The sequence below is a fragment of the Macrotis lagotis genome, chromosome X (genome assembly GCF_037893015.1).
Source record: "Macrotis lagotis isolate mMagLag1 chromosome X, bilby.v1.9.chrom.fasta, whole genome shotgun sequence".
NCBI classification, from domain to species: Eukaryota; Metazoa; Chordata; class Mammalia; order Peramelemorphia; family Peramelidae; genus Macrotis; species Macrotis lagotis.
Window position 1 is genome coordinate 329,001,050 of NC_133666.1, and position 15,258 is coordinate 329,016,307.

At 36.3% G+C, this 15,258-nt stretch overlaps 1 protein-coding gene across 1 annotated transcript in view; it reads left to right on the forward strand.

Moving 5' to 3' along the window:
• Positions 1 to 15,258, forward strand: part of AHRR (aryl hydrocarbon receptor repressor) — a 251,803-nt gene that overhangs the window by 177,327 nt on the left and 59,218 nt on the right. Inside the window, exon 5 of the mRNA XM_074206772.1 lies at positions 14,056 to 14,145. Within this exon, the coding sequence (XP_074062873.1) occupies positions 14,056 to 14,145 (90 nt within the window). The remainder of the gene's footprint in view (positions 1 to 14,055; positions 14,146 to 15,258) is intronic.

Sequence of the window (15,258 nt, forward strand, 5' to 3'; positions counted from 1 at the left end):
CATTCCATTAATCTTCAAAGGTCTAGATGAACTCTGTCAGAAAGGAGGATGTGACTATTTGTTCAAAAATTATAAAATTTGTTGAGCTGATGCTGAGGAAATACAGTCCAATGACTATTTCTGGGAACCTTTCCTATCCAACTCTAACATTTTAGGAGTCCCTCTTGGCTTCTTTCTTTTCAAAGGTTCCTAGAAGGTCTCCAGAGTCATCCTCAACCATTTTAGAGAAAATGTCAGTAAAGTACCGAAATAAGGTAGATTGTTTTATCTTTACAGATGCCTAATCAGGAAGTTATTGGATATATAGGAGTGGCCTACAGATATTTTAGCATGTATAATAAGGGAGATTATGAGATTATTATCTGAAATATTTAAAAACTGAATTCTAAAGCATAAAGTTACCCTAGCCCAACCATGTCTTCAGATGTCAGTTGATGATGACAAAAATACATATAAAGTCTTATACTTGGATTTAAAAACTGTCTTCCTAAGGACAAGGTATAAGAAGCATGATAGAGAGCAGTTGTCTGAAAATGATAAACTAGAATTTGATATTGCCAAAATAAATCAAATGATCTTGGGCTCTGTCACAAAGGCTTATAGTTCAGGACAGGAGATGTAAGAGTTGCTGTAGTCAGACCAAGTATTGAGGTCTTGTGTTTAGTTTAGGCCTAGATACCACATTTTAGGAAGGATGCCAACAAGTTGGAAAACATCAAGAGAAGGACAACCAGTATAATAAACCTTATGATCATGACATATGAAGGTCAGTGAAAGGAACTGGGTATCACGCTAGAGAAGAGAAGGTTTAGGGGAAACATGATAATTGTCTTTAAATATAGGCTTCTAGGGGTGGCTAGGTGGCGCAGTGGATAAAGCACTGGCCCTGGAGTCAGGAGTACCTGGGTTCAAATCCAGTCTCAGACACTTAATAATTACCTAGCTGTGTGGCCTTGGGCAAGCCACTTAACCCCATTTGCCTTGCAAAAAAAACCCCACCTTAAATATAGGCTTCTAGGTAGTACCATAGAACACTGAAGATTGGACATGGAGAAAGACTCAACTTCCTGAGTTCAAATCCCTCCTCAGGCACTTACTAGCTGTGACTCCCTGGGCAAGTCACTCAACCACGTTTGCCTTAGTTCCTTAGCTGCCAAATGCACTGGAGAAGGAAATGGCAAACCATTCCAGTATCTCTACCAAGAAAATGGGGTCATGAAGAGTTGGACACAATTAAAATGACAAAATAACAACAACAACAACAACAAACAATTTGAAGAATTGTCTCATGGAAAAGGATTCTTGTTGGTCCTGGAGGGTAAAACCAGGAGCAGGGACAAAAGTTGCAAAAAAGATAATTACAAGGAAAAACTTGCCTCACCTTTCAGGAGATGGTGGGTTCTTTCTTCCTCAAGATCCTCAAGGGGTTACTGGAGTACACTCATCAAGTGTTAAAAACAGGCCTTTCTGAGACCTAGGAGCTCTCTTCCAACTCTGATAACCTATGATTCTTTGATTGTTGTTACTATTTAAAATGTGAAAATTCAGGAGAGGGAATTCTAGGGGATTGCTAAGGTAATTGTTCCCTCTTTATCCACCAAAAAAAAACTTGATTATTTGGCCATAGCTGTGCTTATGGTAGTAATACTACTACTTATCTTGGAACTAAATAAGGATTATAGATTATAAAATTGAGAGAGATGGAAGGAATGAAGAAGTCATCTTGTTAAATTATCTTCTTTTATAATGGGAAAAAACCCCAAGATCCATAAAAAAGGAAAGCTAGGATCTGAACTCAGATTTTGTGACTTTACTACACCACAAAATGTTTATATTCTGAGAATAGGACCTCAAAATTTATCATATTAGATATCATATTTATCCTTATCTCATATTAAAAAGTTGGTTTCTTGCTATACATTTTATTTATTAACTGATTCAAATACCATTTATACATTTTGTAAATAGCCTAGGAGTAGGAAATAGATAATCAACACTTCCACCTGGTTCTGATTGTCACAACTGAGAAGTAATATGTAAAACCAGAAGAGGTCACAAAAGGCACTTTTAGCATGTAAAATTGAGGACAATAGGGATTTTAATTTTTAATTTTGAAATATTACTACTACTAGTGCAGTGCTCTACAATGCAGTCTCCATAGTACAGTACTCCAAAGTGCAGTCTACCCATAAAGGGTAGACATGTATGAAATACTCATTGAAAAACAAAATGTAAAGATTGAACAAAAAAAGACAAAAATGTTTTTAAAATAAGCTTTGAGATTGGATATAACCAAAATAGCTCAAATGATTTTGGGTTCTATTACAAAGATTTAGACAAAGAGTTGAGGAATAAATAAATTTTCTATAAAATTTCCATAGTTATTGAAATAGAGGAAATAACTCAACTCTGAAGAAGTAGTTTAATTAGCTGCCTAAGACATATTTGTATAAAGTCTCTCTGGAACTAAAAACACATCCTGAGCTATCTCTAGTTCAAACTAATCACGTCCAAAATAAAAACTCTTTTTCCTCCCCCATAAACCCATTTGCCCTCCCAAACCTTATCTCTATCTTCCTCTTCCTACTCTGGTCTTTTGTTTAAAAAACAAACAAACAAAAAAAAAAACAACAACTCCAAAAACCTAAAACCTTTATCGACTCCCTTTGCCTCTAAAGAAAACACAAACTCCTCCAGTTTGGCACACTGGGGCTTGACAATCCTTTTCCAAGTTACCTTTCTGGGGTTATTTCCTATTTTACTTTTGTTTAGTCATTCCATCTGCATTCATCACTCCATTTGAAGTTTTCTCAGCAGTGATACTGAAGGGGTCTGATATTTCCTTCTCCAGCACATATAGAAATGAGAAAACTGAGACAGACAGGTTTAAGTGAAGTAACTTGCTCAAGGTTACACAGTTAATAAGTCTTCTGAGGCTGGATTTGAACTGATGAAGATGAGGCTTCCTGACCCCAAGCCAGGCACTTTGTACTCTTTGGCACCACCTAGCTCCCCTTGATATGTTCTAGCCACACCAGTCTCCTCAGTCATTCCTTAAACATTTCATTCAGTATTTGCTTACTTTGAGTACATTTGCATAGACTCCCCTTCGTTCCTGCAATGTTCTTCCCGATTTCCACCTTTTAGTATTTCCATCTATCTACCTTCAAGGTTTTAGTTAGATGTTGCCTCCCTTGTGAGATCTTCCCTGATCCTCCCCAGGACTCTCTTCCTTTTGTGTTTACTTTTTTTTACTTTACTTTTTTACACACACACACACACACACACACACACACACTTCTGTTTAATTGTTCTCCCCCACCCCACCCCATCCCAGCTCAGAACTCTTAGAAAGGATATATGGTTTCAGGGTTTGGGGTTTGTTTGTGGGGAGTTTTTTTGTCTTTGTGTTATTTGTATACAGTGCCTTCCCTATAACAGGTATTTAATGGATGTTTATTTAATTGAATCATATGATAGCCTTCTCCCTGTAGATTTAAGTTGCAGCTTGAGGGGGTTAGTCCTTAAGAAGAATTGACAATAAGGACTTGGAATAGTTTGCTCCCCCCAAAAAAAAAGTTTGGGATCTTTTTCTTTGATAGTCCCCCCAAACTATATTTATTCATACCTTTCTCATAGGACTGCTGCCTCCTGCCCCAGGATTGGAGGTACACATTCTAAGCACCTAATCTCTCATCCATCTCTTTGACCCTATGAGAAATGGTCAACTAAATGATTCCAGTGTGCTTTTTTAAGTAGATGGTCTCATGGAAGAAACTCAAAGATGAGTTTACTATTTGCAGAATCCATAAACAGCTAATTATTCAGATCACTAGAATACAAACACCTCACCCTGCATGCAAAATACACACACATATACACACACACACACACTTATACACACACTGACACTCATACATACACTCATACAAATATATACACACAGATGTACCCTCACACTCATACAGACACATACACACAGATGCATACCCACTCTCATTCACACACATACTCAAATACACACACTCATACAAACACACACAGACACACACACTCACACTCATACATATATATACACCCACACAAACACACCTATACTCATACAGGCACATATACACAGACACATACCCACACTCATTCACACATACATACACTCATACATATACACACACACCCACACAAACACACCTATATTCATACAGAGACATACACACAGACACATACCCACACTCATTCACACACACATACACACATACTCATAGAAACACACAGACACATACAGACACATACAGACAGACACACACACACACACACACACACACACACACACACACACACTCTCTCTCTCCCCAAGAGCATGCTGTTAAGTGAAACAGTTCCAGATAATAGGAAAGCCAACTGACCCTGGAAAATTAGTGCCCAGCTTGCGTGACTGAAAGAGCTGTTCACAGCAAGGCATGGCTGCAGGCCTAGGCTGTTGTATTTTGGTAACCATGGTGATGAGTTCCCAAAGGACAAAAATGTGAGTGAATTTTCCTTTATTGCAAGGAAGAGCAATAAGAGAGAGGTTGTTTAGAATTGTTCCTTTTTTCCTCCTTTTTTTCCTATGCCATGACCTTGACAAAAATATCTTTGAAGTATTTACTGGCTAATTTTCTGCTATGGGACTAGAAAAAAACTCAGGATATTGAAAGGCTCTTGCCTTTATCTTTAAAGACTCTTTAAAGGAAGTCCCATCTTCCTCAAAATATTTGCCTTCAGTCACTCTAGAGAACCCACTGATAACTGTAACTGCCTAGGAATGGACAAAGCTGATAATTCTTATGCCAGAGCCAAGCTAGGCACCAGGGCACTGTTGTATTGACTTTGAACTGACAACTGGATTGTACTAGTTTAAATGGCAGGTGCAACTTGTCGTGACATTCTGTAATTGAATATAAATGAGGTTTTTTTTTTAAAAAAATAAACATTCAGCTCTAAGCTTGGGGCCAAACTTTTTTTTTCCACTTGGAAAAGTGATTTCATTTTCCATGTACGATGTAAGAAAATCATGTAGATTTTTTTAAAGGAAAGAAAACAAACAAATGTTCATGATGCATATTTAAAGGATGGTCCCACATGTTTCAAAGCATTTGCTGAGATTATTCTGGATCAGCAACTCTATCTGTCATTGAATCCATATGACATGCCAAATGGTATTTTATAGTCCCTTTTTTTCTTCATTTCAGTCTTATGAGTTAAAATTAAGGTTGTTTTTAGTTGTGACTAATCTCATAAAATCTTTTTTAAGAAGAGGCTTTATGTACTCAAGCCTTGAAAATTTTTTTGGTCTTTGAACTATTGTTGGTAGAATGTCATTAGAGTGTAGTAAGCCCATCCAATTGGGAAAGTCTGCAGCCACAAAGCTGGAAGACAAAATGCCAAAGGAGCTATGAGCACCCTCCATCTAATTCCAAAAGCCGGAGAGAGGGTTCACTTGGGGATAGCTGTCATGGTCACTGACATATTGCAACTACAGAGGAAATCATGGGAATGGGTTGATTAAGGAGATCTAGGAATATTCACAAGGACATTCAAAAGGACTGATCTTGTCCTTTTCTTCCTTTTACTTCCTAGGGATCTTTATATTGGAGCATAGATTCAGAATTGGAAGGAATTGTTTAAGATTTATCCAAGTTTATCTGGTTTGTTTTACAGAAGAAGATAACTGAGCCAAGAGACGTTAAACAAAAAATAGGGAGTGATAGGGTTAGAATTTGAACCCAGGATTTGGGATTAACTATCTAGCATTTTTTTTCACTATACCACAACTCACCTTCATACACCCTCATTGAGGCTCTTAGGAGTTTTCTGAGAGACAGAGAGCAGGATAAAGACCCAATTTATTTCTCCTTATCCCAGTGTCCATAGTAGATCTTTTCTGAATCTTCACTTGACACCATTATAGAAAGATACACTGATGCAGACTGACCTTTCTATGGGAATTGGGGTTACAAAACAAACAAGCAAACGAAACTCCCTTTGATTATTTTAATTTTTTAAAATTGCTTTTATCAAACTTTTTTTGGACTTTAGTATATACAAAATAAGAATTCATTAATTCTTCCCTTTTCAGCTGTTTATCTTGACATTGTGCAAAAATATTCAGATTACATTGCTTGTTCTCTGAAAATCTCGTCAGACCCTAGTCTGACAACCCAATATACTCTCTGTCCTTGGCTACAGGTGAGAAATTGGTAACCCACCTACAATAATGCAGACTGTGTTAAAACTAAAAAATGTCAATCTGCAAATTATGGCATGAGATCACCTTTGTGACTTTTTCTTTCCCAGGCTGTCCCTAACATCTCTTTGTTCTATCAATACCAACTCTCATCACTCTTCTATTGTTGAGCTGCAAAATCCTTCTAAACATAGTTGCCCTAAACTCTGAATCTTTTCTTAAAAGGGGCATGATTTCATATATGGCACCATTTGAGGGATGTTTTTTAAGAGAATAGGGGATATACCATCTGTATCCAGAGAAACAACTGTGAAGTTTGAACAAAGACTAAGGACTATTCCCTTTAATTTAGAAAAAAAAACACCCTGATATCTTATTGTCTGATCTTGCTATCTCTTATACTTTATGTTTCTTCCTTAAGGATTTGATTTCTCTCTCATCACACTCAATGTGGATCAATGTGTACCATGGAAACAATGTAAAGACTGACAAATTGCCTTCTGTGTGGGGGAGGGGGTCGGGGGAGGGAAATAAGATTAGGGGAAAAATTGTAGAACTCAAAATAAATAAAATCTTTTAAAAAAGAGAGAATAGGGGATGGTCACTGATCCAAGTCGGTAGAGTCCTTTAACTAATAAACCATCATCCCTTGCTGTCTTAGAAAGTTGCCTCTTTCACTAGGTAGTCTTGGTTCTGAGTCCAGCTATCTATTCACTGTTAAATTGCAACATGAAGAATGGGTTACTAAATTTAAGTAGGGGATGTGAAACATTCTTATTTCTGTGTGTTTGTGTGTGTATGTGTGTTGTCTTGTGGGGTTACTTTATTTTAGAATTTTTCATATCCTTAGTTTTCAATCTTCCTTCCCCACCCCTTTTAAACTCAGGATAAGACCATATATGAACCATATATCCTTTGGAAAAGAGGTGTGATTCAATACCTCCACATATATCCTACTGAAGCAAACTATCAGGCCTCCACAAATGATGATAAAATCTCTGCCCTTAGTAGATCTTAGTATCCTATTAGATTAATAACAATTAATAACAATTCTAGACATTAAAAGTATACCTCATTTTTTCCAAACTAGTAAGGGGTGATCTTTGTTTTAAATTAAATGCTCTAATAATATATTGTAAGTCATAGAAAAGTAGATAGATATATACCTATTTTGCCAGTTGTATTATCTAGACTATTTAGGAAAGACTTGAAAGGTAGGGGGAGGAGGTAATCCATCTTCTTTTCAGGCTATTTTACACATAATGGTATTCCTGAAATTGCTCCAAATATTAGGTTAGATTTTCCATTTTTGTTGACTATCTTTTGAACTATCATAGCAGAAATTTGGGCTTTTGTTAATGATACAAACAAGTAAACAAACCCCAAATGTTTCATAGAATTTTTTTCCAGGAAACATTATACCTCTGAGAATAAAGCCTCCTGGGGAATATTCAAATATATTTACAAACTCTTCAACAACCCCACTTGGAAGAAACCCAGGCAAGCACACTGGATTTTCCAGTTACTACTCATAAAAAATTTAACGCACTGGGACCAGATGGAATTTTCCTTGAACTGTTTAAGAATTCAAACTTACAAATAGCTGCAGTTCAGTTAATATTTCAGGATACTCTAATGAGTTGATTTTTTTCACATGAGTTCAAATTTATATTTGTTCTAAATCAAATTGGTAAAGTTAAAACAATTGGTAGAACAAAATTAGATATTAGTGAGAGAATAGGGAAGACTGATATGGTTGCTGATTGTTTAGAGGGGGAAAAAGGAAATACTGGGTGGCAAGGAAATTGTTGAAGTGATAAAAGGGTGTAAAGGTTTTAAGAGGGATTTAGGAAATAAGTATTAAACATCCACAGGCAGTTTGAAAGTCAAGAGTGAGAATTTCAATTGATAGGGAAAGCAGGAAAGATTTTCAATGATTTGCTTGGTGTGGGTAATATTTCTACCACAATCAAATCTGTGTTCAAAGTATAGACTACTTTTCCTCCTAGAAAGGAAGATTAAAGGACTTGAGGAAGACCTCTCCTCATCTCAGGTGATTAGGAATGAGGAAGCATTCTTAAAACATCATCATTGAGAAATAGAACTATAATTTTAATGAGTGGGAAAGTGAATCTGAAATGGGAGAGGGAAATCCAGTATCATCACATCAGATATTTATTTTTTTTTTTTTGCAAGGCAAATGGTATTTAGTGGCTTGCCCAAGGCCACACAGCTAGGCAATTATTAAATGTATGAGACCGGATTTGAACCCAGGTACTCCTGAATCTAGGGCCGGTGCTCTGTCCACTGTGTGCCCCATCATCACATTACATAGTAGAAGAATGTCACACAGAGAAAAAAGGGAAGAAGTACTCCCCTCTCTCAATACACACACACACACACACACACACACACACACACACACATTCATGGTTTGAAAACAAATTTAAGATTCTTTCTAAGAGGAGGGAGCTAGATGTTGGAGGGATAAAACTTCTGCTGGTAGTCTAAGGAATGATAAAATAGATCCATTGGGACCATCCAGTAAGTGTCAGAAGAGGAGAGATGGTTGGTTACTCCCTATGGAGACAGCTATTTGTCAACTCAATAACAACAGGGGAGGTCTGTGGTCTTGCCAGAACATAAGAGATCTAAAAATTTATCAAAACATGACTTCTACCCATTTCTGGTGATTCATATTGCTAGTAGAAACCAAGAAAGTATTGTTTAAAAAAATGGCATCTTGGTTAAGAAACTGAAGATTATGGGGCACAGATCTTATTTTTAATACTGCTTCTCATTGGGGTCAAGGGATATAGAAGAGAAAAGCTAATTTAGAAAGAGATTGTCTGAGAAATAAGACTTGTATTTCTTGATCATAGGTTTGACATAATGGATTAGAAAAAGAATGGCAAAGACATATTTATTGTCCTACAAATCTAATCAAAAGGACTTTAAACTGAAAAGTATTGGGAAGGAAAAATCTCTCTCTGAAATACACTTGTGCATGCATGCGCACACACACACACACACACACACACACAAACATCTTTTTAAGTACCACAGAGAATATTTACAATGAAAGAATAATAGAAGTTTATATGGCCCAGAATTCCCAGGAGACAGTTTTCAAAAAGAATTAAATTTGTGGCATCAAGTATCTCTATTCAAATGTCCAATGTTGAGGCAACAAGCAACAAATACTAAGAGGTTGTGATGCAAGGAGGTATACTTAACCTTGTAGGTATCATTTAAATTTGATATGATGAGATCATTACTACAGGTTTTGGATGAGTATACCTTATTTAAAAGAAACAAAGTAAGTTCAATGGGGAAATGAAAGAAATATTAGAAAAATAAGCTATTCATATGATAAAATCCAGGAACCAGAGGGAACATGATAGAGAGCATTTGAGTGAAGATCAGTGGCAGGATAAACAAATGATTTGACCTTTGGAATATATTACAGATCATCTTGGTAAAAAACAGGAAATTGATGAAGAGTTCTAGAAACAGGTCCAAAGGCCAAGCCCAGAGACAGGGCCAGTAATTTTGATGGAGGACTTCAATTATTCTGAAGGACATAGGAGATTCTACTCTAGATTGTATAAATGATAATTTCTTCACTCAAAAGTGAGGACTTCTTTTCTGTACCTGATTACAAGGGGGGGTACTCATTATTTTAGAGAAAACTAAGGAATTTGTGGGAAAGTGTTACTTAATGGAAATTTGTAATAGAGAAGGCATAGTATGACATTCACATTAGATTTTGGTAGAGTAGAATTAGGGAAAATTCAGGTAGGATTCCATATATAGCTGTGGCTAGAAGGATGGATGACCCCTATAGTGACCAGTACTTTCCCTGAGGAGAAGAGGAAAAAAAAACAAAGTTAATTCATACAACAGGATATGCAGGTACACTTGGCATACCTACAATCTCATGGATAATAATTCCTAGAGAGAAATTGTCTTAGGAAAAATGAAAAACTCTCAATAATGAAATTCTGAAGAAAAAAAAGGAAATAATCCCAATAGGAAGGAGGAAAATGGGGTTGTAAATGCATAGACAAAGACCTTACCAAACAATTCAAATTATTAAAAGTCCCATACATATAGGTATGCATTGGAGCACACATTTCCATAGTCAGTACTGTGCTAAGGCTGGTGAGAAAAATTAAACAAACAACAAAGTAGAGAAGTTTTTATTTGTTTAATCTATCCCCTTTTGGGAGAAGAGGTGAATAAGAGTAGAAATCCTTGCCATCCATAGTAGGATGATAAAAATTGACAGCTGAGTGAAGTCAGAGCTGCTCCGCCATTATTTGGCTTCTCTTTTCCTCTGCTCAAAAGAATGAATGACTTTTGGACTGGAAAAGATGGAACAGCAATGCCAAAAAAGGCTAATAGAGTTGAGACTAACTATAAACAATGAGATGGCTAATGGCACATTAAGTATACCCAGTTGCCCTTGATGAATTCAAGTCACCTAAGTTAGATTGATTACATCATCAGGTACTTCCAAGAACTGACATATGTCATTGCAGAGCCAGAAGAACATCAGTTTTTACTAGAACATCCATTTTAGGAAAAATGAACAATTTTGAGGACTTTTATAAATTGATGATAAATGAAATGAACAAAATTAGGAGAATAATTTATACAATCATAGTACTGTAAAAACAAACAACTTTTGTTTTATGTAATTATGTCATTTTTCCTCTCTAGTTTTCTTTCTTCCATTTAACTCTGATTCTTTTCTCATAACATGTTCAATATCGATCTATGTTTAGCATGATTACAAATGTAGAGCCTATATCAGATTGTTTTCTGTCAGGGAGAGGAGGGAAGAAGGGAGAAAAATTGTAAAACTCAAAACCTTACAAAAAATTGATTGGTAAAAACTACTGTTCTTTGTAGTTGGAAAAACGAATGAAATCTTTTAAAAAAACATAAACAACTTTGAAAGTTGTAAGAACCAATGTACCAATAAATAGATTTACATGTGTACATGTGTGTCCTACATATAGATGTATATATACATATGTATATACACATATGTGCATATCCTAAAGAATTTTTGTCCTTGCATCAATTAGCTTTGATCTTTCCATTCTTCCCCTTGAGGGGAAGTACTGGCTATAATATAGTGCAATCCATTATACCTTTGTAACCATGGTTTTACATACCGGATCCTACCTGTACCCACCCCGAATCCTTTGAAATCTACTCTACCAAAATACATGTTACAAATATATGAGTATATACATATATATATATATATGTATATACACACAAATACATGAGTATATACATACACACATACACACACACGGGGAGAGAGAGAGAGAGAGGTATTGTATCTGGAATGTTTTACTTGATTATGCATATTTACCCCAATGGGATGGGGGGATGGAAAGGAGAAAAAAATAGATCTTATTCATTTTTTTTAAATAAAAAGGAAGTAATGAGATATTGTTTATTGTATAGTTATTTTTTTTTGAGGTTTTTTTTTTGCAAGGCAATGGGTTTAAGTGGCTTGCCCAAGGCTATTCAGCTAGGTAATTATTAAGTGTCTAAGGCTGGATTTGAACTCAGGTACTCCTGACTACAGAGTCAGTGCTCTATTGTATAGTTATAGTTAACTCTTTTACCTTGTTAAAAGTCGCCTCTTGTAAAGTAATCTGTAAATATGTTCAATCATTTTTCAGTTGTGTCCTCTTTTTATAACCCCATTTGGGGTCTTCTTGGCAAAGCTACTGGAGTGTTGCCATTTTGTCCTCCAGCTCATTTTACAATGAGAAACCAAGTCAAATAAAACTAACTGATTTTCCTGGGGTCACATAGCTAGGAAGTGTCTGAGACCAGATTTGAACTCAGGAAGATCAGTCTTCCTGGATCCAAGCCCAAACCTCTAGTCACTTCACCACTTAGTTTGTATTGTATTATAAAAACAAAATAATCAATAAAATTAAAAATTATCCCAAAAAAAGAAAAATCATAGAATCACAGAGGTTCCAAAGGACTAGAAAAAAATATGTTGTACCACTTTTCAAAAGGGAAGAGAATGGAGTTGACAAATTATAGTGCAGTGAGCTTGACTTTGATTAACTGGTCCCTCTGAGGCTTAGAGCTAGTTGTATCTGCATAGGGAAAGTTCAGCCTCTGGACTTGTTTTCGTGGTGTCTTTTCTAATTATTTCTATGGGAGAAAGGAAGAGATTTTTAAAATTGAAATTGGGGAAAACATGAACTTTAGAACTGTTTGGTCATTATTGGGAAAATAAATGGTCTTCTGATTATGTTCTAGCATTAGTTATATTTATTGGTGGCAACTGGGTGGTTCAGTGGTTAGAGCACTGGACTTGGAATCAGGAAGGCTCGCATTCATGAATCCAAATACTGTACATATTTGGGCAAGTCACTTAAATTTTGTTAGCCTTAATCCACTGGAGAAGCAAATGGCAAACTACTCCAGTATCTTTGCCAAAAAAAAAAAAAAAAAGGCCAAAACCCACACTGGGTCACAAAGAGTTGGACACAAATTAAAAATATGTTGAACACAACATATATTTATTGAAGTATAATAGAGGGAAGTGTGATTCCACTAAACTTTCTGTTTTCACAAAATATATATAGCAGTCAAACAATAGCAGTACTACCACTATCACCACCCCAAATCCCTAGAGCAGAAAGTACATAAATAGGAAAAATCAACCAAGGGGAAAGTGAAATTTTAATTTATTTCATTGTCTATTATTTTTTACAATTTTCATTTACTAGCAAAAAAACCAGATGGCCTTGGCCAAGTGGAACTCCACCCCAATTCCCATGCTCTCTGTTAATGGGTTAGGATTGAAATATGGTTTTATGGGTGATTCTGATGAATATAATAACAAGAAATGATTGAAAAATGTTTTCTTATAAAAAACAAATAGATGCCATTTTACATTCTGCAGGATTTCAGTCAGCAGCATTTATTAAGGGATTGTGGTAAGTCCTGGTAACTAAAAAAAGACAAAAACATGGTTCTTGGATTCAAGGATCTCACATTCTAGAAGGGAAGCCACATCAAGATAACTAGGTACATATAAGGTATATACAAAGTAGATGGAACGTAATCTCTCAGATAAAGTCCTCCTGCATGTGATATTATTTGAGAATCTACAAAGACTCAAGAGAAGCTAAGAGACAGGGATGAAGAGGGAGGACATTTCAGGCAGAAGGGATAGCCTGGGCAAAACACTGAACTGGTAGGGGAGTGACATGGTTAAGGCACAACAAGTAAACCTCAATCATAGAATTGGATCATAGAGTGCAAAGGGGGAGAAAAGTTCAGGAAGACTAGAACAGAAGACAAAGGAAAAAAAAACAGAAACCAAAGGAAACATCTGGTCCAAAGGAGAGGGAAGGGAAGAGTGGGGTCAAGTAATGAAGAATCTTAAATACCAAATAGAGGACTTTGTATTTGACCTTGGAAGTAACAGTGAGCCATGGGAGGTTTGTCCAGTAAATTGGTCTGACCTCTACTTTAGGAAAATCGCTTTCACAGTTGAATGGAAGATGGATCAGAGTGGGGTAAGATTTGAGGCAGGGAGATCAAGTAGGAAGCAGTGTCATTTTTTTTTTTTTAGTCTAAGTGAGAGGTGATTAGTGGCTGAAAGAAGGAGGTAGCTATGAGTGGTAAAAAAAGAAGAGGTTGAATATAAGAGCTTTTATGAAGTTTAAAAACCTCAAGATTTGACAGTGGAATAAAATATCTGCTATGAGTTAAGGATTCATTCAGTTGCATTTTCTGATGTTTAAAATAATTTCAAATTTATCATTCTTTTCCAGTCTCTTAATGGATTTGCTCTGGTGGTGAGTGCAGAAGGAATGATATTTTATGCATCATCGACAATTGTGGACTACCTGGGCTTTCATCAGGTAAAGAAAGAAAACTTTTTAGAATTCTCTCCAATTTTTATTAATGAAAGGGTTGACTTTGCAAAGGTTAAATAGTTTCAAGGTTTTTGAAGACTCCTCCCACCTCTCCATATTGAATTCTGTATTTGGCATTTCGAATTGTGAATTTCCTTGAAATATATACTTTCTATACAATTAAGTTTCTTCCTAGGACCATTTTTCTTAGTGTACCAGATTTTTCTCAGAGTACCTTTTGGAAGCATCACAGGGACATTTTAAAGGGGCTGCTGACTTTAAAGGCCCAGCTAACTGGTAAAAGTGTGGCATTAGTTAGCAGAATGTCTGTGTCTTCTCCCCTGCTTACAATTCCATCTGTATTCTGTCTGTCAACAAGATTTGGTTTGATCCTAGAAGGGACATTTTTAGAATTCCCCTGTCTAAGGCATTAATAGAGTTGCTTTCTTCTCAGAACTTGAGGAAAGGGGTGAGGGAAGAAAAGCATCCTAGGCAGCTAACATGCCAGTTGAAATTTTGAACCTCCTATATTTAGTTCAGTTAGAAGACAATCATCCATCAATAAGCTGAATATGTGACAGACACAATGTCAACATAGTGATACGTAGCACTTGTGATACAAAAAAAGAAAATAGAAACATTCTCTGCCCTCAAGGAACATTTAATAGATCGATGACATATGTATAGACTGTACAAGTTAGAATTCAGAACGGCTTGAGGAGACCCCTAGCAACTGGACCCCTAGGGTGGGGGCTGTAGTAGGGGCAGGGGAACAGGAGAGAATTCATGCAGAAAGTGGAACTTGATGTTAGTCTTGAGGGAAATCAGGGACTTTAAGAGGCAGAGGTGAAGAGCAGAGCAGCAGAGAGGGGAATAAAGTATATTATAAAAGGGACTCACTCCGAATGCGACCAGTGTATCTCTTTTGTGGGTTGTAGAGTATACCTAAGGGGCACCCTACTCTAATCCATCTTCCATTCAACTGTGAAAGTGATTTTCCTAAAGTAGAGGTCAGACTAGTTTACTGGACAAACCTCCCATGGCTCCCTGTTACTTACAAGGTCAAATACAAAATCCTCTATTTGGTATTTAAGATTCTTCATTACTTGATCCCACTCT